The sequence below is a fragment of the Fundulus heteroclitus genome, chromosome 3, assembly GCF_011125445.2.
Source record: "Fundulus heteroclitus isolate FHET01 chromosome 3, MU-UCD_Fhet_4.1, whole genome shotgun sequence".
NCBI classification, from domain to species: domain Eukaryota; kingdom Metazoa; phylum Chordata; class Actinopteri; order Cyprinodontiformes; family Fundulidae; genus Fundulus; species Fundulus heteroclitus.
In genome coordinates this window covers 3,217,735-3,241,952 of record NC_046363.1, presented here as the reverse complement: position 1 = coordinate 3,241,952, position 24,218 = coordinate 3,217,735, and the positions used below count along the sequence as shown (strand labels likewise).

At 39.2% G+C, this 24,218-nt stretch overlaps 1 protein-coding gene across 1 annotated transcript in view; it reads right to left on the bottom strand.

The window, feature by feature from the left end:
* The window catches only part of tsnare1 (T-SNARE Domain Containing 1), a 188,289-nt gene that overhangs the window by 92,623 nt on the left and 71,448 nt on the right, over positions 1-24,218 (bottom strand). The window contains exons 3-4 of the mRNA XM_036127446.1: positions 9,547-9,624; positions 8,170-8,239 (exon numbers count right to left, since the gene is read on the bottom strand). Of these exons, the coding sequence (XP_035983339.1) occupies positions 8,170-8,239; positions 9,547-9,624 (148 nt within the window). The remainder of the gene's footprint in view (positions 1-8,169; positions 8,240-9,546; positions 9,625-24,218) is intronic.

Sequence of the window (24,218 nt, the reverse complement as noted above, 5' to 3'; positions counted from 1 at the left end):
AGTTATTAACCCTTTCATCCATCCATGCATGCATTTTCTTATACGCTTATCCCTCATGGGGTCATGAGGGGTGCTGGTGCCTATCTCCAGCTACCCTTTCATCCATCCATTGTCTATACCCACTGATGTGCAATGAAGCCATGAGGAAAAATCAGACAAAATAAATAAATAAATAAATCTCAAACAGTAGTTTGAGACTTTTACACACCCCACCCCTCAGCAGTGCCATTGCTATGAAGCCAAGCTACCCCAGACTTATCTTGCTCTTTTGCCTGTGGACCCTCGTGGAGAGAGGAGTTCATACTGGGGAGACCAGCCACCGATGCGGGCCGTATGGGGCTCAGAGACTCACAAGCATCTGCAGGGTCGACCAAGCTGAGAAAAGTCTGCTTTCTGTGAAACTAACATCATAATCAAAATCAGTGGTGGTCTAAGCTGTGCAGAAGAACGCTGACCTGGGAGCGGAGCCACTATTCTGCATTGTGTTATGTTGTTGAGCTGTTTTTGAAGAACTTCAGTTAGCAAAACAACCATATTTCCCCCTTTTTAAAAACTGATAATATTCTCAACTCTGCATTGTTTATACAATCTTAAAATAAGTAATTCAAAACTGAATAAAAATTAAAGCCAGTAAAATGTAAAATAAAATGCAGATCCACAAAAACAAACAATAAAAACTTCAAAAGCTAACATCTCAAACTCGGGGAAAAAAAGATTTGTTTTAATCACAGAGTGAAATGGCCTGCCTGATATGTAAAGCTACTTGAATCCAGAGTTTTGTGCAATGACAGAGAAAGTGCAGTTACCTCTTTGCGCTCTTTGTTTTTCAGATAACTAATAAAAACGAATCTGTCAACCTGTGCAAACGACAGGGACCGTGCTTATGAAGCAGTCCTGACAGATCCTGGAAACAAGGTCATGATACTTAAAAGCAAATAAAATAGTTTTTAAATCAATCCGGATGTGAACCAGTAACCATTGAATTGCTGCTAAAACTGGAGAAATGTGATCTCATTTTTGTACCAGTTAAAAAAAGAGCAGCAGCATTTTGGACCAGCTGCAGCCAAGCCACTAGAGTTTTATTAAGCCCAGAGTAAAGTGCAGTGCAGTAATCTAAGCAAGTTGTAATTCAATCTTTAGTCAGCTGTCTCAGTTTGAAAAAAGCTGGACTGAACCACATATTTTAACTGTGTATCAAAGTTAAGATTACCGTATTCTCAAGTCTTACAGAGGTATGTTGCTCTCAGTGTCAGATGCTGACTTTAAGGTCTCAGGTCAACACTGATGTTAAAGACATCAATGGGCCCAAACAAACTTTTGAGAAGTTTATTTTTAGAGCCACTATTTTCATTTTTAGTGTCATAAAAATATAACTGTCTTTACCTAAAAAAAGAAGGTTAAACACTGGTTTCTTATAACTGACTCCCAAGAGACGGGGTAAAGAGAGAAGAGGAAGAGGCCAAGCATGGAGCCTTAAGGCACTCTGCATTAGTGCCTTAAAATAAAATAAAAAAGCCATTTTCTCCATTCTTAGAAAAAGGAGTGTAATAATACCGGCAAAACCTTAAAACCACTTTATTACTTTATTGAGTGATTATTTGTATATTCGGGGTCTGCTTCATTCCATCCATTCATGCGGGTCTATCTAGAAACAATACATATTTTACAAGAATAAAGCAGATAGCTGAAATGGACTCAGGAAGGTGGAGTTTGGTTGCAGCAAATAAAATTTCTGGAGATGAGTGACAATCAGAACAAATTGTATCTTCGTCAGAAATCTGGAATTGACCACAGGACTGTTTACTTGTTGAGAGGGTGCAATATTGAGCATTAATATTGTGAATAGAGTTTAAACAGACGTGATTCTTCTCATATTAGGCAATCTTGGTATGATGAAAGTAACAATCACAAGAGAATAGTTGTGTGTTTTTCTGTTTTAAGCCACTAACTGAACAATAACGTGTTAACACTTCTCTATTACTTTTTAGCAAAAGTAAAACATGTCTATATCCATAGTTGGTTAAAATTTAGATGGATTTGACTGGACCTGCTCTTCCGGCATCCAGTTGCCATGGCAGTGAACCTGAGCAAACCCCTGTCACCTCAACCAGATGCAACGGGAGAGGTTTGGCAGAGAAGTAAGCAGGGAAAGTTTAGAACGGTTAACTAATGTGTTTTCACTGTGTTTTTAAAACACATGGAGCTAACAGGCATTTTGAAACCAAGCGTTGCTGATGTAGTATGAGTGTGTTTTTGCGATTATAACAAACTTTATTTCCATAAGAGTTTTATCCACCAATGGAATATTATTGTTTGTGTTGTCCCCCCCGCTCACTATGACCAAATAGATCTGAAAAATATTTTAAAATTAGCACAGAATGTCCGCTAGCATAATGCTACTAGCTTCCTGAGTAACATTTGTGCTACCATCTACCAAACGTAACTATAATTAGTTTTAAACATAATGCTTGTTTTCGTTTAGCTCCGCCATCGTTCACTTGTGCTGTGCGCATTAGTATATCATTAATAGGGAAGATTAATGTCAATTTAATGGTGTTTGTGTATAACTTTAGGATTAAGCCATCAAGTGAACGATCGCTACAGCGCCCCTAGCTAACGGGAGGAATAATTGCATTAATAAAATCAAGTGTCCTAAAGATATTGATTTATACAGAGTAAATTATTTGTTAAATGCTATTTTATAAAATAATGTTTTGTTTTACTCAGGATTTGCATTGTGAATGGGTTGAAACACATACCAAATGTTCTAAGTTAGTGAAGCTAATTTAATCTCATTCCAGAGTCTTTAAGATGAACTTTGGTTCTTTAACTTAGATTTCCAGTGACCCAGGATTCACTGAATCATTCTGATGATGGTTTTCAACCATTTTATTTGTCTTTTTGTTTTCATATTTTCTCAGCTTCTAAGTTTCTTCTAAGGTTCACCTGCCTAGTAGAGAGGATTTGTTGATTGAAACATATGGTTAATTCAGACAAATAGCATTCTATGGTGGTTGTCACTCCTTTATTCTATATGTGTGCAGAGTTTGCTGTTAAAAGAATGCCAGTGCTTGAATCATTCCTTTCAACTATTGTCCTGATATGAGCTGTTTGGGCTGATATTCATTGGAAAATACGTAACAGACCAAGAGTTATTTATTATAACTTAAAACAGGGTGTAATAATAGCTCAACACCTCTTATTTTTGGGTTGCGGGAAGGTTGGTGCTTTTCTTCAGTGTCAATTGGGCAAGATTAACCCTTTGTTTTCAATCAACAATAATGTTTTTGGTAAAAACATCTCTATTTTAATAAAATCAGCTATGAGCTTCCTCATAATGAACAACCAACCATTTCATGGTGTCACTGGGATAAACTGATCTGTTTAAAAATTTCAGTCATTATCTAAATACAGTCTGACCTGTGCATTGGTGCTGATGATTCATCCATAAGTCAGTGGGATTCCCACCCACCACACACAATCAGATCTCGCCCACTTCTGAGGACCCCAGGAAGACCTGTGCAGTATCACTGCACAGCGGTAAATCTGCTGGTCAGAGTCCTTCCTCTGAGCATGCTTCCAGTTAGAAATAGTATGATTAAAGAGGAACTGCTCATACTGAACATTCCAATCAGCTTCTTTAGTCATACGTGTCTCTTGCCTGCGTCCTATTTGCTTTTCCTTTGGGATTGGGCTGGTTCTGGTGAGGGCAACTGGGAGCAGCTTGCAGCAGGGGGAGGTGTGAGGCATGGCAAGAGCTTTGAGTGGGATCAACATTCTGGAGAGCGTGGTGATGGGGTGTTGTTTATAGACTGCAATCATGATTTCAGGATTCTAACTGACAGTGTTGTAACCACTGAGCCTTGACAGTCTTTATACCGCCATGCTGGAGTTAGTCCATACAGCCTGCTGACCTCTCGATCGATTCACCTGACAAATCAGAACATTTGTGAAAGCAAGCAGTGACTAAAGTCACAAAAAGCAAGAGCGGTATGATGACACCTTGCCAACATAAGAGTCAATTCATCACAGAAGCCAAATCTACATTTTAGCTGAAAACATAATCAATAGCAGCTGTCAAAAATATTATGCTCTCGCTTTATCTGATGGCAGTTGCACTATCCGAACAAGAACAGTGTGATCAGGTCAAAGTTAGTAGCAAACAGCTGATTATATTGCAGATTGATTTCCATTGTATACTGAATAAGAATCAGGGGTACAAACCTTTGATCAGACTTCAAATTCACAGCACATTTTCATAGCAAATGCTATAATCTTTGTTCTGTGCATGTACAACAACTCAAAATTGTCCTACTGTTATTTATTTAAAAAATATTCTGTTGTTCAATAAAATGTATTCATATTCTTTAAATATTTACCTTACTGTTAACTTTTAAATGAGTGCATCAGTAATGTACATATCTGATACAGTTTCATTAATGTTAAGATGAAAAACCCCACTTTAATGCCATCACGCTCGGAGCTGCCGTTATGGAGACCATGCGTCATGTAAAAGTGCATCTCGGATGGAATATACACCTACAGCTGCTCATACATGGCCGACAAGCAAGAGGACCCCACACTAATGTGGGTTTGAGAGGCGAAGTGATGCTGGCTTGTTGTATAAGAGTGGAGGAGGATAAGGTGGAGACTTACATCAACACAGAATCAGTGTGATAAAATATCTGTGGCTCCTTTCCTGCAAATGCAGTGTAATAAATGTTAATATCATAGTGTCTATACATACTTGAGGTGATATTTGTTGCATATTAATTGTCAACTCATAATAGAGGATGTCTATAATAATATGTGCTGTGGCAAAACTCAACATACTGTCTCATACTTTACAGGTCATAAAGGCCAGACACTTTGGTTTTAATTTTATCAGACCACAGAACATGTTTTTGGAGTAATCACTTGTTCCTCTCTGAGTGGCCTTTCACCACATGTTGGTACATAGCTTGTCTCACAGTGGATAATCGCTCACTTACAAGCTTCAGTCTGCATCTTCACAAGGTCTGTTTCCTCTTTTCACAGATTTAGCTCCAAAACCTATTGATCTCCGGGACACAGAACCCATCACCTTTTGGAAAGATACAACGATTATACTTGGATTTAATTGTCTGATGAGGTGAAAGTGACACCTTCAGGTATGAATAAATATTGATCCGTGTAGGCCAGTGATACAGTCCATATTTCAGTTCTTTTCCTCTTCTGTCACTGAAATTGACACAGTCTTCCAGCTATCAGAAAAACAGAACCTCATTGGTGGTTTCACTTTACTGCTGTTTCATACTTTTGGATATGAAATTACAGTAAATAACTTGCCACTTGCTATTGGCAATTCATACAGTTGGATCTAACATGCAAATTTCTGTGATTCAAGTTTGTTTCAATGAAATATGACTTTAATTTGAATTCATTACAATTTTGTTACCACAAAACTCTGCTCAACTTCTAGAAAACTCTTATTCCACACAAGAACATTACTAATGAAACACATTGCTTGTCTCTTAAGAGCTCTGACATTCATCTCATGCAGTCAGTCTTGGATGGACAGAAGAGACAGAAGACGATGGCATAATGTCCTAGATAATGAAAAACACTAAGCTTTACACTGCCTGTGGACAGTTCTGGTTCCTGATGTTCCATGCCCTGCCAGTGAGATGTTTCCCTTCCTAAACATGCCTGACTTTAATGAGGCTTTAAACAGAGAACTGTCATCAAAACTTGATGCTGCTCTGATAAAACTTTCCAGACCAAACTCGGATGAAGCAAAACTATTGAGCTTTTGTCGTCACAACAGTGAATGGTATTTATAGGTAACGCATGTAAGCAACTAGTATTTATTGGTAAATTGTGTAACACAACCAATTATTGCAAACTGTTATGAACTGAATTAAGCTGAGTCAAATTAAAAGATGAAAGGTGTAAGCACTGGAAAATAGACCTGTTGTATTTCCAAAACTACGATAAATATTTTACGCTGTCAAATGGTTGCATTAAGCAGACCTTAGAAAGCTTGGCCACGGCTGAAGAGTTTAGAAGGTCAACCTTCTCATTCTGAAAAATATAATCAATTGACTGTAAATTTACATAGAAAGATAACCATTGGCAACTAAATTTACAGTTAAACCCAAATGCATTCAGATGCCTTGGGGAGTTTAAAGTAATCTTTTCATTTTATTAATATGTAACATGTCTAGTAACATATCTTCTGTTTGGAATTAGCCTCCACATTTTGAATTCGCCAAACCAGAGTATAATAGATCATTATCAAATTTGAATCCAACAGAAAATCTGTGGACGGAGATAAAGATTATGGTGATGGAAGTGAGACTTTCCAACCTTAGACGTAGAGCTCCTCACCCATGATAAATTTTCAAAATAACAGAAAACATGCAAAAAGCTAATCAGCAGTTACAAGGTTTTAATTGCTGTAATACCAAAAAAGATGTTTCCACTGATTATTCAGAAAGTTAATAATAATAATAATAATAATAATAATAATAATAATAATAATAATAATAATAATATGACTTCAGGATAAACCTATTGGTTGTTTGAAAAAAATAATTCTAGCGGTATAGATAATCTTAGTCTTAACTGTATCACTAGATCTGTAAGGGGCAAATCTGGAAGTTACTATAACCAGTCCAGTGAGTCACTTCGAAGGTAAACAGGGATTTTAGAAAATGCACTAAAGAGATAGCTACAACTGAGCTGACAAGATTCTCACTGGATCACTCCATGAAACATGCTTCTCCTGTGCTCTCTTAGGTTCTACAGGAACTTGATTCCATTTGTCCATTGGTTTCCTGCTTTCTGTTGCTCATATATGTTTTCCTTTGCATTCTTTCTCCAGCATAGAGCATATCCTGAGGGATATGCCACTGAGGGATATGCCACTTCCATGCTCTGCACTTAGGTCATCCTTAAACCCCATCTTGACAAAAGCAAGTTTCGATCCAGGACTGTCCTGGATTTCCATCTACCCATAACTTCTGAGCAGTTTCTGAGGAAGAAAAGTATCCCCACAGGACCATGCTGCTACCACCATGTTTAAAATAGAGTGAGATGTGATGTTATTTTGTGCCACACATTTATCACTTTGCAATTGGCCAGAATGTTCAATTTTGATTTTATATGAGCGGACCACCTTCTTTCACACATTTATTGTGTCCCCCACACTTTTGGTAAACTGCAAACAGGACTTCTTCTGACTTTATTTTAGAATTAAGTTTTTTGTTTTTTTGCCATTCTTTCACGGAGACCAGATTCATTCAGTGCAGAGAAAATATTTGTCCTGTCAACATCTGTCCTATCTCCCACCTGTGCTGTAGATCTCCGCAGCTCTTCCAGAGTTTACGTGGGACTCTTGACTGTTACCTCTTGATTCTTCTTGAGGAATGCTTTTCTTGACAAGCCATTCATTTGAATCGGGTATATTGGATAGCTGCTTTTGAGAACTGGACTAGAGTATTTGCTACATGTATCATGACTGTCCTTTTCACAGCTGAGGACTAATAGCCTTGATACATAGGGTATGGTTAGTGGCCTGGCCACTCACTGCGTGTCTTCCCCTTTCCATTCTGTCCTACTAACTGTTGCATGAAGGCCATTCATGCTGAGAAATGAGAAAAATACCCCACAATTATGTTGGTCCTGCACATGAAATTCCAATGAAACCAAATGTCATCAAATGTAGAAATGTTAAAATGGTATGAATATATTTGCAAGGTACCATAAATAGTTATTAGGAGGTGTTACTGACTGTGGATTAGCAAAAGCTTTGAATAAATGGTATCTTTACTCATTTACTTTTAGAAGAACCTGATTTGTTGTTTCTACCTTTTTTATGGCTAGACAGCATCAATGCAGTAGAAAACATATAGGCTGGTATAAGTAAAAGCAGCCAAGCACTGAAAGCTTCCAAGGCCGTCATAAAATTGTTCGATGGAATTGATGACACGCCAGCTAAAACAGCGGGATGTGATGCATTTTAAACGGGTGCAATCATCTTAGATTGGACACTTTGTCAACAATGTTGAAACTGAACATTTGTAGGAGCTTGGCTGAAAATAACAATCAATATGGAAGAGGATGTAAAAACAAAGAGAAAATAAGCATGGTTAGCTGCAACACCAAGTGTGTCTGAGTGTTACTCACAGGTTCTGTCGCAGCTCTGCTGTGTCTCTAGATGTGCCCAGTGACTGAAGATTTTTCTCCAAGGTGACAACTGAAGAAACAAATAGATGAAAAAAATAAGAAAATAATGGACTTACACACACTTCCAGACACTTTGAGATCCAGCAAATGTAACGTACGGTTTGGATAATCCAAATCAGCTTTTGTCTGTTAATGTATAAAACTGTTCAGTATTTGGACTCAAATGCACTTTGTAATGCTACCCAAGCTGTGATGAAGATAACCCTCTACAAAACAGGGTTTGCATTTGAGTAACAGGTGTGTCACTGAGCGTTGTTGATTGTTTCCACTTTTTCAAGGATATATACAGTGTGCCCTTAAAAAAGTAATTCCCTCCTACAGATTTATTCTGGTTACATATTAATGTTTCAAATCAATAAAAATAACATCAGAGAAAGATAACCTGAATGAATACAAGGAGCAATTTTTAAATGTCGATGATTTGATTGAATTTGACTTTGTAAAGTGCCTTGACGTGACTTGTTGTGAATTGGTGCTATATAAATATTATTGTATTTAATTGATATTTCTATTCATTTGATATGAAACGTTTGTCTGAAAATAAAATCAAGCAAATACAATCAATATATATTTTTTAGAGAGAATAAGTTAATACCATGACATCATGGCAACACCTCGAAATGCATCAAAAATAAACATTGATTTAGGGATAACTGACCATGTGTTATTTTTTATCTTGAATGGTGAAAATATGCTGTATTCACAATAATATAACAATTTCCTTGATTACAATGGTACTAAAATGGAAATGAAATAGATTTTATGTTGATACTATTGTTTATTATAAAATAAGTATACTGAAGGAAATATTTACATTGTGATCACAGCTCTTACACTTCAGTGATTAACTGTGCCGTTAATAGACCTAAGTGCTAGAAAGAGAATATTCTGGGGTGGATGTTCACAACATAAGCAGAGGGCTATAAATAAGAGAGAAAGGAATGAGTGATTCATCCTTAGCTTAACCTCAGTGGGCAAAGATGATTAACTTAGGGACAAGTTCTTTTAGAATTAATGTCAAGTGTAAAGTAAACTTTAACCAATAACTTCATATGAGGTTTTTTTTAAGACAAATGAAGATAATAAAATACCGCACTAGATGAGTTCCTTGTCACAGATGGGAACAAGTCAAGGTTTGGAGCTTTATTTTTTTGTTTCAACTTAAACAGAATATTGAGTAGATATCTCTTTGAAAACTAAGTACACCCACAGAGGAAATATATACAAAGTACATAGAATCCTAGAATTTAAAGAGGGGTTTGTCTTTATTTTAACCACACACACATGCTGAAATTAAGTGATGAGTCGTGACTTTACCGTTGGCGTTGATCTGGAAGATGTTGGAGGAGGCTTCTTGAAACACATCTTGTAGGTCTGAAGGGCTGACCTGGGTGGCTTTGAAGAAAATACACATGATGAAAGTGTATAGAGTGAAAAAATGTACAGCACTCCAACCAGTCACAGCACATTAACAAGGTTTAGAGCTATTTGGTTGTTTGTTCAATTTGACCACACTTCATACAACCAGCGGGTGATATGACAATTTTATTCAAAAGGATTAAATAAGACTAGGAAGGTGTCATGAACTGTTCCGTTGAACCCAAATTCAGTCATACACAAAGTTTCGTCTTCAGCGGTTTATTGAAAAGTGATGATAGGTGGATGAGAAGAACCAGAGAGCTGAACTGGTCTGGAGCAGGTGGATGATAGCTGAAGCGGTAGGAGCTGGTGGACGGGAGGAGCTGGACGGGAGGAGCTGGACAGCAGAGCCAGACGAGCGCAGGTAGCCAGGTAGCCTTCTGGACTGAAGGGAGAGTGCAGAAGTTTCCAGCAAGGCCAGCAGCACAGTGAAAGTCCTTGGTGCTGGAGGACAGCAGGCAGGCACAAGGAAGGTGAGCGAGGGGCTGGCGTGAAGAAAGTTGAGAGACGTTCCAGCAATGAAGGGCTGGCAGAGGAGTCCTTAAGTAGGCAGAGAGGCAGGTGGAACCCTGATTAGTGACGGCAGGTGCAGTGATCAGCAGTGAGTGGAGATGAGGCTGTATGGGGGAGATGGAAAGCGCTGGAACTGTCCAAGGTGAGACAGGTAAAAACTGAACCCTGACAGAAGGTATAATGTTTTTTTGGGTTTTTTTTCTGGCAGCACTGTACACCATCTAATATTCACACTTTATTTTCTGCAGAAAATCCTTACATTAATTATCTGTTCAGGCCAGGTATTTTTTAAATTAGTTTATAATTGTCATAAAGAACAAACTGTAATTTTAACCTGTTCAAAGGTTTTATAAATATCAGAACATTGATGTGAAAAACTAAAGTGCTGAACTTTAAATGTGCTACATAACATTTAAGAGGTGTCACAGTAAAGTATGCCAACATTTTAGAGCATGGAGCACAGATAAACCTTATGGTTTCTCACTCAACTGTATTAAGTGAGGAAAAAAGGTGGATTAAAGGAACATGTTTCTGCATTGTGTAACAACAATAAGATATATTGCTAGCTCAGTTTGGAACATTTAACTCAAAACAGTTTCACCAGAATGTGAACATAGCTGATACAAATTGAAGCTGAGCCAAACCAGAATAAGCTTCAGACTGCATTTTTTGAAAAGCACTGCTTTTATATAAGATAAATTATTTTCTAATTTAGGATTATTTCTGTTGACATGTAATTCAATTGGTTCTCTTTGCCTGTTAACAATATATTCAAAATATATTGAAACATTAAACACATGTAAAATGACTTAAGAGAGGCATCAAAATTTAATTACTGTATTCAAGTTTTGTAAAAGACTTTATTGTTTTTATTCTAAAAGTTAATAAAAACATGTGTGCAACTATATATAATAAGATAAACATATCTGAAAACATTCACTTACAAATATTTTATTTTTCTAATTATATATAGTTGTAAAAATAGCTTAAATTCAACATGTTTGTAAACTGAAAAAGTCAATAGATAGATAGATAGATAGATAGATAGATAGATAGATAGATAGATAGATAGATAGATAGATAGATAGATAGATAGATAGATAGATAGATAGATAGATCCCTCTGGGATTATTAAAGTATTTCTGATTCTGATTCTGATAGCTCAGCGGGACCCTTATTTTTTTCCAACACTTCCGTACAGAACACTGGGTGGCTTATTGCCTTGCTGGCCTTTGGCTATCCTCAAGGGACATTTAACTAGCATGTACAAAACAGGAAAAACCTATTTCTACACAGCAATTATGAAACAGATCTTTATTTATGCTTTTCAATAAAAAAATTGTGCACATTAAATATATGATATATTTGATGTTACAACAATAAGTAACCCAAACAGTTATGATTTATTGCAAGTTGACTAAAAAGTGATGACAGAGGGGAAAAGGTACCTCCAGAAATACTGGAGGTACCTTTTCTCCCGCAAAAAGTAACGCAAGAACTGGCAACATTGGCTTACAACCTACACACTCACACCACGGCTGCATAGAGAGAGGGATAGAATAATCTTTGGGCACAAAGGGATGGAATATTGGGCACAGATGGATAGATTATTTTTTTAAATATCTCCACAGTCCTGTAAAAATTCAAGTATAAAAGTCATTTATCCTAATTTAAAACAGGTAACCACTCAAACATGCAGCGCTGTCCATGTTTGTTATGTGCCCTGTGTGTGCAGAATCCTTTGTCCTAAGACATTTTGACACAGATTGAGTTACAGTGGGTGGTTAACTGTTAGCAGCTTATGTTAGCTCCAGTGAATTTCCTTTTTCATCATCGATTTAACGTTAGTGAAGCTGATATTTTGTTTGTGGAATGTGCATTTGCGAAGCTAACTTTTTGGTTAGTTGTGCCCACCACTGCCTGTGAATATCAGCCCAATTTGGCTTTGATATTAGGACAATAGGTGAAAGAGGGATTTGAGCTCTAGCGTTCCGTAACAGCATACTCTGCACACGTGAAATAAAAGAGCAACAACTTCTCTTCAAATATAAGAATTTATTAACATAAAATGATTTCTCAAGGAGTTCTAGGAGGACCAGTACAACAGGTTTTTGAAGCTCAGATAAAGTGACAATGTCATAGAGCACTATGGCTTTCAAATAATCTGGCATCGGCTGTCAGAGGAGCCTCAGGTTTAAAGGCAGAGAAAAAGCTGCTGGAGGTTGACTGGGTTGTACTGCAGTGGCAGAACTCACAGGTGCATGACATGATCTTGCTATGCAGTTGGAGAGTGACAAAGCAGAAAGACAGCCTAGCCAGAATCATAACATCAATTATTATACTGATGGAGCATTGGTCATGATATCACAAGGTATGTGAAGTGACCAAGTGGCGTCTTGAAATTGTTTTTTTATTTGTTTCCTTTCTGGATTTTGATAAGATGGGGACAATGTATTCACAAGTTTTGTGAAAATTATCGACTGATGATCTCCCTGCATAGCCAGGGAGATTAGGTGTTCAACAGACTGGAGCTCAGCACAACATTCATCTTCTGGCAATTAATTGAACTGAATTTATTTATTTATCCCCCATGGGGGAAGTTTTGTTTCAGTACAGCCCATAAAGAGAAAGATACATGGGTAGCAGACCAATGCAGCCATAGCCATGCCAGGCGCCACCTTCTTGTAGAGCAGAGAAAGGAATACATTAGGATGGGTGAGGGAAAGAGGAGTGCATTACTCTCACTGTCTCTCTAACAATTCGAGCATTCCAAAAAAAATAAAAAAAACCTCAGCATAAAAAAGCAAAAATAAAGATAACATCATAAGCAGACATATTGGGAGAGTCCAACCTAGGTTCCTGTACCAGGGGGAAAAACAATCCCACAGTGAATACGGTGAGTCACTGGTTGGCTAAAGGACTCTTTAGCCAAAGCGGAAGTGTGTCGGTAAAGAACGAGGTAGGAAAGTTAGCCTAAATGCTCCGTCCCACAGCTACTTTTGCCTAGAGACTTTGAAATGTCCCTAACCAAAAGGGACGTCAGAGTTAAAAGCTGAAGGTGAAAGTTCAAGGAGCAGGAGGTAGGAGCAGGAACTAGAAGCTGTTATTAAGCGTATTCAGATTGAGCTAAAGTAAACCGTATCAGGATGAATGCTTGAGATATATTGTTTGTTTTGGCAATAAATTGATATTAATAATAATATATATTTTTTATCTTGCCACAGTAGGTGACTAAGTTTCTTTAAGGATCTCACACCATTCTTATTTTTAGACCAGGAAGTTTTGGTTGGTCGGATCACAAATTAAATGTATACATCTAAATCAGGTTCTAATACAATTACCAAGACCTCGGTCCTATTTCAGGAATCTGGGTTTGTCTGGGTTAACAGGCTTTTTGAGCCTGAAAAAAATTGAACTTGCATGCAATCATCAAACGCAAACAATGTTGTGGCATCAGCCAGCAGGTTTGCAGAACTATCAGAAAGAAAGATGGTGACAATTGACACTGCTACTGTAAGAGCCAGTAGCAGTGCCAATTGTCACTGCTACATAGCAATAAAGCTAAAGCTTGGTGTGGACGAAGACCAACCTGATCTACAGCGTTACGGTTATTACCTTTCTTTTCACACAGGGTTAGGGTTATTTAGATCTACAAAAACATATACATTTTTGGTAAATATGAAGGCAATTTCACATTTTTTTGCTGTTCTAAAAGATGAAAACAACACATATTTTAATCTGTTATGTTGTTAAACATTGTAGCTTTACAGGTTGTGCTCTGACAGCAATATGCTTCCTGGTTATCACCTAATAGGATGTTTGGTTTGTTTTTATGAAAGAAAATGTCAGTAGGTCAGATGGAATCATAATTTCCAAACACACTGTCATACAGCAGCAACACGTATGACCAAGTTGCTCTAACAGATGAAAAACCCAGGCAAAATATCTCCAAGGCAGATGATGTCACATCCTTGGGGTTGTGTCCAGGATTTGGTGTGTGTGTGTGTTTGTGTGTTCTTGTACTTGCAGCTGAGTGAGTTTTTTTTAGGTAATTTTAATTGTAAAGTGAGGACTTTGATGTAGAGTGAGCACCTTTTTTTTGGTTCTCTGTTTTTTTCTGGGCTTAGGGTTATATTTAGGTATTTGGGGGTGAAGGGTAAAGGTTAGGGCTAGGGTCATACTTAGGCCATAGGAATGCTTGAAAATGAATGGAAGTCTATGGAAGTCAAGGCACAGTCCTCACTTTGAATTTTAAACAAGGACATGTGTGTGGTTTATTGTTCTTGCAGCTGAGTGAGAAAATTTTTTGCTCATTTTATTAGTAAATGAGGACATTGAAGTAAAGTGAGCACATTTTGTCGGTCCTCACTTTTATTCTAGGCAAGGTGTTAGGTTTAGCACTATGGTGTCAGTTAGCTTTAGGTTAGTTTTAGGCATAAACCCCTAAAGGTTAGGTCTAGGGTCAGAGTTAGGCCATAGAAAGGCTTAAAGATGAATGGAAGTCTATGGAAGACAAGGCAGGGTCCTCACTATGTACATCAAATGAGGATATGTGTGTGTGTGTGTGTGTGTGTGTGTGTGTGTGTGTGTGTGTGTGTGTGTGTGTGTGTGTGTGTGTGTGTGTGTGTGTGTGTGTGTGTGTGTGTATTATCGCCTATGACTGCATGGTATGACTGGCAGGTCCTGTGCAGCTGGAGCTGATTCAGGCCACTTGGAAGGGGCATAAAAAGGAAGTGCTTAAGGCAGATGCCTTAGTTCTCACTCCCAGAGTGGTAATCAGGCCACAATATTATTTTTTATGTTATTTGGGCTCATGTTCCTTCACTTACCTCCTTCCAGGAAAAAGCTATGGCTCTGCTGTTCCTAACTCTATCTGGGGAGGAAAAGAGTTTCAGACTGCTGTATCAAATTTGTACAGCCTTTAACTCTGACATGATTACGTGAAGCAAACGTACATGGATGACGCAAATCAAATCCGGGCCTACCGCCTTCTGAAAATGAACTACAAAGTGCATGCTATCTATCTTTGGACATTTTTGTTGATTTCTATGAGCGGGTTGTATTTACACATCACGTCACGCAACGGATTGAGGAATACCTTAAGGGTTCTTAGCGCCGGTAAGGGACCTTGCAGGGTTCCAAGTCTAAAAAAGCCACAGGAGGGAGCAGACAGGCTAATTTTCCTACCTCCTTCCTTACTGACTGCACTATTCAGACAGCACTTATCATGGTGACCGCTAATGCACTACCGCCTTGGCTAAAGAGTCCTACTCCATTAGGGTATTCGGATGGAGCCATAGGCTTACGGAGTGAATACCCTTAATAGCTTCTAGCTCCTGCTCTTGTTCATTGACCTTTCATGAGGTCAACAGTGAGGAGACTATTGTGGGGGGGGGGGAGCTTCAGACTCCTATGCCAATTTCAGACAGCCTTTAACTCCGATATCATTACATTGTTGTGCAATTATACACTATTTAAAGTTATTTAATGTTTCATAAATAACTCCCTGTCTGTTAGGTATTGTCTGGTGATCATGCCCGCTGACAAGGGGGGACAAACGGGTCTATTGTCCTAGGACGGAAGGGGGGCCCAAAACTCTGACACTCTGACCATTAAAATACAGGTAGAAGTAGTGATGGGTTGATGAGGAGTCATGAAGCGTTTTCAACACGTTGCCGAACTGTATCGATACTGTGTCACTGAATACTGACACCTGCTGGACCTTAAAAATCACTACAGGCAACCTAGTTGACAGCGTTAACTGACACTGATTTGATAGCCAAGTATATACAATAATACAGTTTAAGTAATTGTATGTTGCATTGTATTATTTTATATTTTCATCTGAATTTAAAATATTTGATTTTTTTTAGATACAGTCAATAAATAATGTGAACCTGGATCATAACGTAATAACCTTTAAGTTAACATGTTGTAAATGAGGATGCTTGTGGACTTTTTTTGTTTTTTTACAAATTTTTTGTGCCATGTCCTTTCAATGCACCCCCGCACCCCCACCACCATACACACACACACACACACACACACACACACACACACTCCCCCTTTTGTGTTGAACAGTGCAGTGTGAGAAAACAGCTTTAATTCTCCATCACATAACTGTCATATCGCGCATGCATTGAATTTTAAGCAGCAACGGCATTGTTTCTTATGGTTTAATATTGTCCATATGCCTTCTTTAAGGCAATATTGTCGTTGCCATGGTGAATCACCAGTGGAGGCTGGCCCATAGGGTGCGCTCGGGCGCTGCCCTCCCTAGATGTGGAGGGGAAAAGTCAAAATATATATAGATTTTAAAAGTATTACTAATGTCAGTTTTTACTTAATAGTACGTGGCTACATGTAATAAGAATTATTAAAACACTTCTACTAATTGACTCTATCAATTGACTCTCATTTAACAGTGCATTACCACCAACAGAACGTATCATTTCTCTTCTTCTACCCTTGTGGGGCTGTGACTCAAGGAGCCCTACAAGTGTAGCGAAAGAACCAATTGTATACTGTCGCTAGGGAAGATTTATAAATATTTGGCCAATCAGCATCGCCAAAATTAATGGGTTTGGGGCTCCTGGAGTCATAGCCCTAGCTGCACAGTGATAGGTGCACTTCACGCGTGACGTCACGAGCTACATCCGCGCTACATCTGGGTCACGGTGGTCAGCAAAAACAGTACTGTTTTCGCTTACCGGCGTGACAACACGGGTGAATTAGAGCGTACTTTTAGTTTATTTTTGGAATCTAAACAATGCCTACGACTTGTTGTGCTCCCGGTTGCACACAGAGGCATTCCATTGTTGGATGTACGTTTCTTTCGTTTACCGAAGAAAGAAGAAAGAAATGGATAATTTCAATGAAAAGGATCCAGGCAGACAATCCCAATCGACTGTTGGAGCCATCATACCATGACAAAATTTGCAGTCTACACTTCATCTCCGGTAAATACAACTTAATTTTGCACTAGTCATTATTCTACTTAAATCATTATATAAATAAAAAAATATAATTATATTTAAGTCAAGACGTAAATGTTCGTTTCGTAATAATATAAGTACATGTACAATGTATGCAAACCCTCTAGCATGAGTTGGTGAAATGGATTAATAGGACAAAAACACCAAAATAATCCTTTGTGAACAATGTTTTTTTATTAATTAAATGCTAATTGTGGAATCGTAGTAATTTTCCGACTTTTAATTTAAATGTGTGTGCTGGGTTAGGCAGGGAAATCTATTGGCCAGCCCCACCAAGATTTTTTTTCACCAGCTGCCACTGTGAATCACGTTATTTGCGTTCCATTGATCGGGCTTTTTTTCATCCTCGTGCTCACGTTCAATGGTTGATCGGGTGCTGTGTTTAGTTACCTGACTGATATCATCTGTTCTGAAATCGGAAATGCTGAGTATGACAGAGGGAAGAAGAACTACTCAGAGTAGCAGCTTTCTACTCAGTGTAGATCAGCCGTTTTTTCTGAAACGACGCTCAGAACAAAGACGCACAGCGCAATCTGCCCAACCATAAAGGCGATTGCCCAACCCATCAATCAGTGGTGCGCTCCGATGAGCACCTGGCGCTCACAGAGCGGGGCCGTGGTACACCATCACACCAGAGTTGCAAAATGGTTAAAAAAAACTTGGTTTATTATTATTTTGTTTACAGTTTAGCTTGGATTTTATTTACTGCGCAGCATAGCTTTCCTGTGTGCTCTGAATCCAGATGCTGTGCATGAATGCACACATGCGCAGCTTAGAGGGAACAAAAACAGTTTGGCGAGTCAGTCAGTTCGAAACAGTTCCTGTATCGGTCGCGTGACTTTCCCATAGGGATAGGCGCATCAACACCACTGAGCTATATTATACACTGGAGTGCTTATAGCCCGCTGTTAGAATGTGTGCTACAGCATCGAAGAACAAGGATTTTCTCATGTTAAGGGGGGGCTTAAAACTTTTAAAATGTCAAATGCCATATACTTTTATGTTATGTTCTAAAACTATCAAGTACTGAGAAAGTCATGTGCTGAAATATTTTGCATTTTATTTTTTTATTTATATATATGTATATATATATATGTATATATATATATATATATCTATATATATATATATATATATATATATATATATATATATTATATATATCTATATATATACACATACTCTGTGTGTGTATATATATATATATATATATATATATAGATATATATATATATATATATATATATATATTAGGGCTGGGCAACGATTAACATTTTTAATCGCGATTAATCGCATAATTTGCCCGATTAATCATGATTAATCGCATTGTATGCGCAAACTCCAAGAATGAATTCAAAAGAAGTGTAAAGACCACTTTTATTTTAATATTCTGCTGCCATATGAACAAAAGTGTTGTAATATTTGTAGCACTTATTTTATACTGGATATTTTCAACCCATCTATTGAATTTAGTGCACTAGTTGATCTTTTCTTCATAAGAGAACAGCAAGCACTGCAGCCAAAATATGGCCTTTTTTGACCTGCTGTATATTAGCCAGTCCCTAAGCTTGATGTATCATGAAACTGTTGACCTTTTGGGTTTTGTGGTTTTTATTTTATTATTACAATTAAATAATAATAATAATAATAACAATAATGTTATGTTCAGTTGTTTTTTCCCGCTAATCCACCTCTTATATATTTCAATCCTTATGTTATTTTGTCTGTGTTGTGTGCACCTGCCTGTTGCTTTAATCCTATAAATTTCCCCGTCGTGGGATAAAAAAAGGATTAGCTAATGTTATCTTATCTTAAATGACACTTTTTAATATATGTATTGTGTTTTTCAAGGTCTTAATTACATTACATTTGGGCTCCAGTAACATATGATAGATAATATCTACTTTGAAAGTTAACATGAACTGCTGCTGAAGATGAACACTGATCTACCTGGATGTTCCATGGAGGACTGAAACGTCTCAGTCAGAGACGTCTGTGGGTCTGTCGGGGCAATGACAGAAGTTTCGTCTCCTCTCTCTGTTTCTGTGGCTTGACGTTTTCATGTTTTTTCACGTGCTTAGATAAATTTGTTGTGTTTCCACTGAAATGAACCGGCTTTTTACAAAACATACAGCTTGATTTCATTTACGGAATTAAAATAAAGCCAAACGTGCTACTTCCCCTGTTCATGTTTTTCCGCTGCTGCGGTCTCTCTCAGCTGTTTGTGTGTTAAGTTTGTGTGAGAACTGAGTGGGCGGGCCAGGCTGAGCCTGCGTGCTGATTGGCTGGCGCCGCTGAGCCATGTACGAGAGGGGAGGGGGAGCGGGAGAGTGCTGCCGTGACACAGCGCGCTGCAGTCAGCGCGCGTGCTGACTGACACTGCCTGAAAGCATGTGAGCAACATGCGTTAATGCGCGATAAAATAAATATCGCCGTTAATAGTCTAATGAATTAACGCGAAATTAACGCGTTAACTTGCCCTGCCCTAATATATATATATATATATATATATATATATATATATATATATATATATATATATATATATATATATGTGTGTGTAACAATATACAAAAACATATATTTATATATTTACATATATGTATACATATACATATACACATACTTGTATGTATATATATATACATATACACATATGAGGAGAGAAAAAGAGAAGATGACACTAAAGACTTGAGGGATTTTATGAGGAGGAGTCAGGAACAGGTCCAGGAACGGAAATGCAGAGGAACGATGCCCATCCACAGCCAGGTAAGAAGCAATGCGTTGATCAATGTGATATATTTTTGGTGTGAATCCCATTCACTGCAGATCTAATCCAAAGAGCATGGAAGGGAGTTAAATTATCTTAACTACTTTAAAACAACATTTGGCATGTTTTCAATCCATTCACAATGCCAATCCTGAGTAAACAAAACAGTATTTGATGAAATAACATTTTGTTTGAGTTAAAGAACCAAAGTTCATCTTAAAGAATGTGAATTGAGGTTAAATTAGCTTCACTAATTCAGAACAACATTTGGTATATGTTTCAACCCATTCACAATGCAAATCCTGAATTAGACAAAATATTACTAAAATAACATTTTAGAGAATGGTTTACTCAACAAAACCATTTAAACTCTATGAATGGCTGATCTTATTAATGCGATTCTACCTCCAGGCACTAGGTTTCATTTTAGTCATAATGATTGGGCCGGATAACGTAAACATTAATATCACATCAATGTATGAAACCCCTGTGGAGATAACGTTTATTATAACCATAAAACACATTTGAACCATATCGGCACTGCCATGGAACAGGATGCTAGCATGGGCTAATTCCAATAGCCCCTTTGTTTAAAACACCACCTGGACACATCACAAACCCATCCATCCATCCATCCATCGTCTTACGCTTATCCGGGGTCGGTTCACGGGGGTAGCAGCTTCAGTAGGGAGGCCCAGACGTCCCTCTCCCCAGCCACTCGGCTGGCCAAGGCGTTCCCAGGCCAGCCGAGAAATATAGTCCCTCCTGTGTCATCACATCACAAACATTTTCCAATATATAACCTTTCCCTTTGGGTCTCTCTGTCCAACCTGTCAGTGCCTCATGTGAATTCGGTCCACTTTGGCCATCCAAGGAAGGAGCACTGAGAAGCAGGGAAAATCGTTGGTCTGTTCAGCAGACCAAGCGGGCTAGCGTGCAGCGGGCTAGCATGCAGCTCTGCAGCTATGAGCTAACCGACAGCGTGGTCAGGCAGCTTGGAGGCATGTAGCCATGAGCTTGCTGAAGCATGGAGCATCAGTTGAGGCCTGGATGTCCTGCAGCGTCTCTGACATGGTTGCAGTCTCGGTTTCAGCAGGTTTTCCTCAGCTTGCAAAAGTGGGTCCCTCTGCCGGCTTTTCAGCTCCGTCTGGAGTCCGCTTTCCTTTAAAGGCTGAGGAGAAATAAACAAAGCTATTTCTGCATGGAAGGATTCTTCCCTCCTGCTCCTGATGCTGGGGTTAAGACTCAGACTTATTTCTGACTTGCCCGGTCATGTCCCCCGGGCGAAGAGAGATTTCTTCCAGCTGCAGGCTTGTGCGTCTTTCAGGCCCTGGGAGGGCCCATCGTGGTTCAGGCCTGTATTCCTCTCCTCCTTTTGTCTCAGGGAGGAAAGAAGGTGAAGAATGGGTGGCAGCCCTGGAGTGCTCCAGGAGAAAAGTGGTCTGAAAGAAGTGAGTCTGGTCAGAAGTGAAGGCTGGAAGCCTGTGGTGGCTTGCAGAGGTGGCTAGTTAGCCACCTGGCAACCACAGGGAGGCAGAGCAGACTCTCCTGTTCCATATAGCTTGCAGGAATAGACTTGGTCTCTGTTAGGAGTGCTCTGACCTTTGTATGTGTGTGTGGGGGGTGCTTTACTGTAGGCACCCTGCTGAGAGACTGTCTTTGCAGCAGAGAGGCCCCTCCTCCATGGTACATGGTCAGAATTCAATCTGACATCAATTATTTGATCATGGCTTTAATATGGCATAACAACATGATGGAAACGCACATGGATGATGCGAGTCAAATCACCATAAAGGGAGCATTGCCAAAGTTGGGAATTTAATTTTTTCTGGAATTAAGGGGGAGAGTCCAACTACCGACTTGCGATTCACCATGGCAACAGCCGGAAATAAGAAGCCTTAAAGTGCACATTTCCCTCAAGTGGAATTAAAAATCTTTAATGAAGGCATATGGAGAATATGAAACCATAACTAATAAAAACCAGCAATACTGTTGTTGCTGAAAAAGCGAGTTAGCCGCAGAGAATTGCTGAAAATGTCAATGTATGAGGATATCATTAATGTGCAATTAATGATGGGATGGTGTGAGTTATTGAAATAAATGATATGTTCATCCATCTGTTTGCCAGAATTTAGCTTCACCTATCCTTCTAAAAATGAGTTGAAGTTGATTTTCTTGTAGGTGTATAATTTGTGCCAACCTCACTTTAAATTAATGAGATTTTTTAAGTAAAAGGGATATTTAAGTGAGGATATGTGCCGTAGTCCTAAAGGTGTTGGGAGGAGAGTATATGAATGTAAACTATAATATATGAATGGAAAATTAGAATGGGTAGTCTCAAAATTTTATACAAAATTGTTATAATCCTTAGGTGTTTCTTTTTATTAGTGTTTAAATTCCTTAGATTGTGCATGTTTCAGTTAGTGTGTGGTTTGTGTGTTTCACCTTCGTGCTAGTTTATCTTCCTAGTTGCCTTCCAGCTGCTTGTATTTCTGTTGATTATCTCACGCCTGTTTCTTGTCCAGTTTGATTATTGCCCAGCATATTTAAGTCCCTGGTTTCTGTTCAGTCTTCGTTGGATTCTTAGTTAATAGTCACCCTTAGTTGTCCCAAGTCAACCTGTTGTAACCTTACCTGAAGTTCCGTCATTAAAATAACCTATCTTTTGATGGCTCTGTGTCACCTTCGCTGCACCGTTGGTCCTCAACACACATGCCAGCTCCTCGCAGCCTCAAAGCACTTCCTACAATGCCAGCTCCTCGCAGCCTCAAAGCACTTCCTACAATGCCAGCTCCTCGCAGCCTCAAAGCACTTCCTCCGGTGCCAGCCCCTCGCAGCATAAAAGCATCAACCCCGGTGGGAGCTCCTCGCAGCCTAAGATCACCACCCCCGGTGCAAGCTTCTCACAGCCTAAGAGCACCACCTCCTGTGCCACCTCCTCGCAGCAAGGCTGCACCCACGTCAGCCCCAGTTCTCCTTGGATAGGGGTGTCCAGGGTCACACGCCTCATCATCCCGAGTTCATTCTGGGCTTCCGGGCTGGGCATCTGTTGGAGCTCCTCAATGGTCTCCAGTCGTTGCCTGGGCCGCTTCCTGGTCCCCAGTCGTCCCCTGGGCCGCTTTCTGATCTTAAGCCATCGCCTGAGCCGCTTCCTATTCTTCAGCTGTCTCCTGAGCCTCTTCGTGGTCTACAGTCATCTCTTGAGATTCCTCGTGGTCTGCAGTCATCTCCTGCGCTTCTTCGTTGCTTCCAGTCACCCCCTGGGCTTCCTTGTGATCCTCAGTGGTTTCCAGAGCGTCTTCATGGCCATCAACCTCCTGGTCACCCACCAGAACTGTTATTTTTGTTTGGATATATTTAAAATATATTAATCCAGAAATTATAAGACATTTAATCTTCTCTTACTGCCAGTGGGTCGAGGCTCACACTGAGCCAGGTTCTGCTAGAGGTTTTACCTTCCTTTTAAAGGGGAGTTTTCCTCTGCACTCTGGATTATTTTATGCTCAGTATGAGGGATTGCTGCAAAGCCATAGACAATGCAGACGACTGTCCACTGTGGTTCTATGCTCTTTCAGGAGGAGTGAATGCTGCTTGTCAAGACTTCATGCAATCTACTGGGTTTCCTTAGATAGCAAACTATTTGAACAATCTGTATGATTTGATTGAATTTGACTTTCTAAAGTGCCTTGAGATGACGTGTTGTGAATTGGAACTATACAAATAAAATTTTCTGAATTAATTATGGTCTGATCAGCCTCTTTTGACAGAGATTTCTGTGGAGTATTTGCATTCAAGAATGCAGGCTCCTCTAGAAAAGGACACACCTTTTCCAACACTTCCTTGTGCAGATCTTATCTTAGAAGCAGGAATAATAAGAGTTAGCCCAAACAACTCTGCACGGTAGCAGAGTTGTTTCACGGATTAATTTGTTGTCATATTTTGACTCAGGTTATTGTCAGGATGCAGCTTGTAGGCTGCATGCTGAGCCTCTCTCCCTCTCTCTCTTTCCTGCGCAGCCTGATTGGTTTCACCTGACAGGCTGCAATTAACCTCCAACTGCTTCCACCTGGTTCCACCCTTATTTAAACTCACCTCTTTCTGCTCTCGTCGCCGGTCCGTAGTGTTCACTCCTGCTCAGTCTCAGCCAGTATTCGGTCTCAGCTCAGTTTTTGTTGCAGTCAGCCTGAGGAACGTTGCTTCTACTTGGTTTCTGTTCAAGTCACTTCTCTCCGACTCTGCTCAGCTCTGCTCCATCGGAAGTTCTGCAACTCAGTTCCACGCTCTCAAGTTCT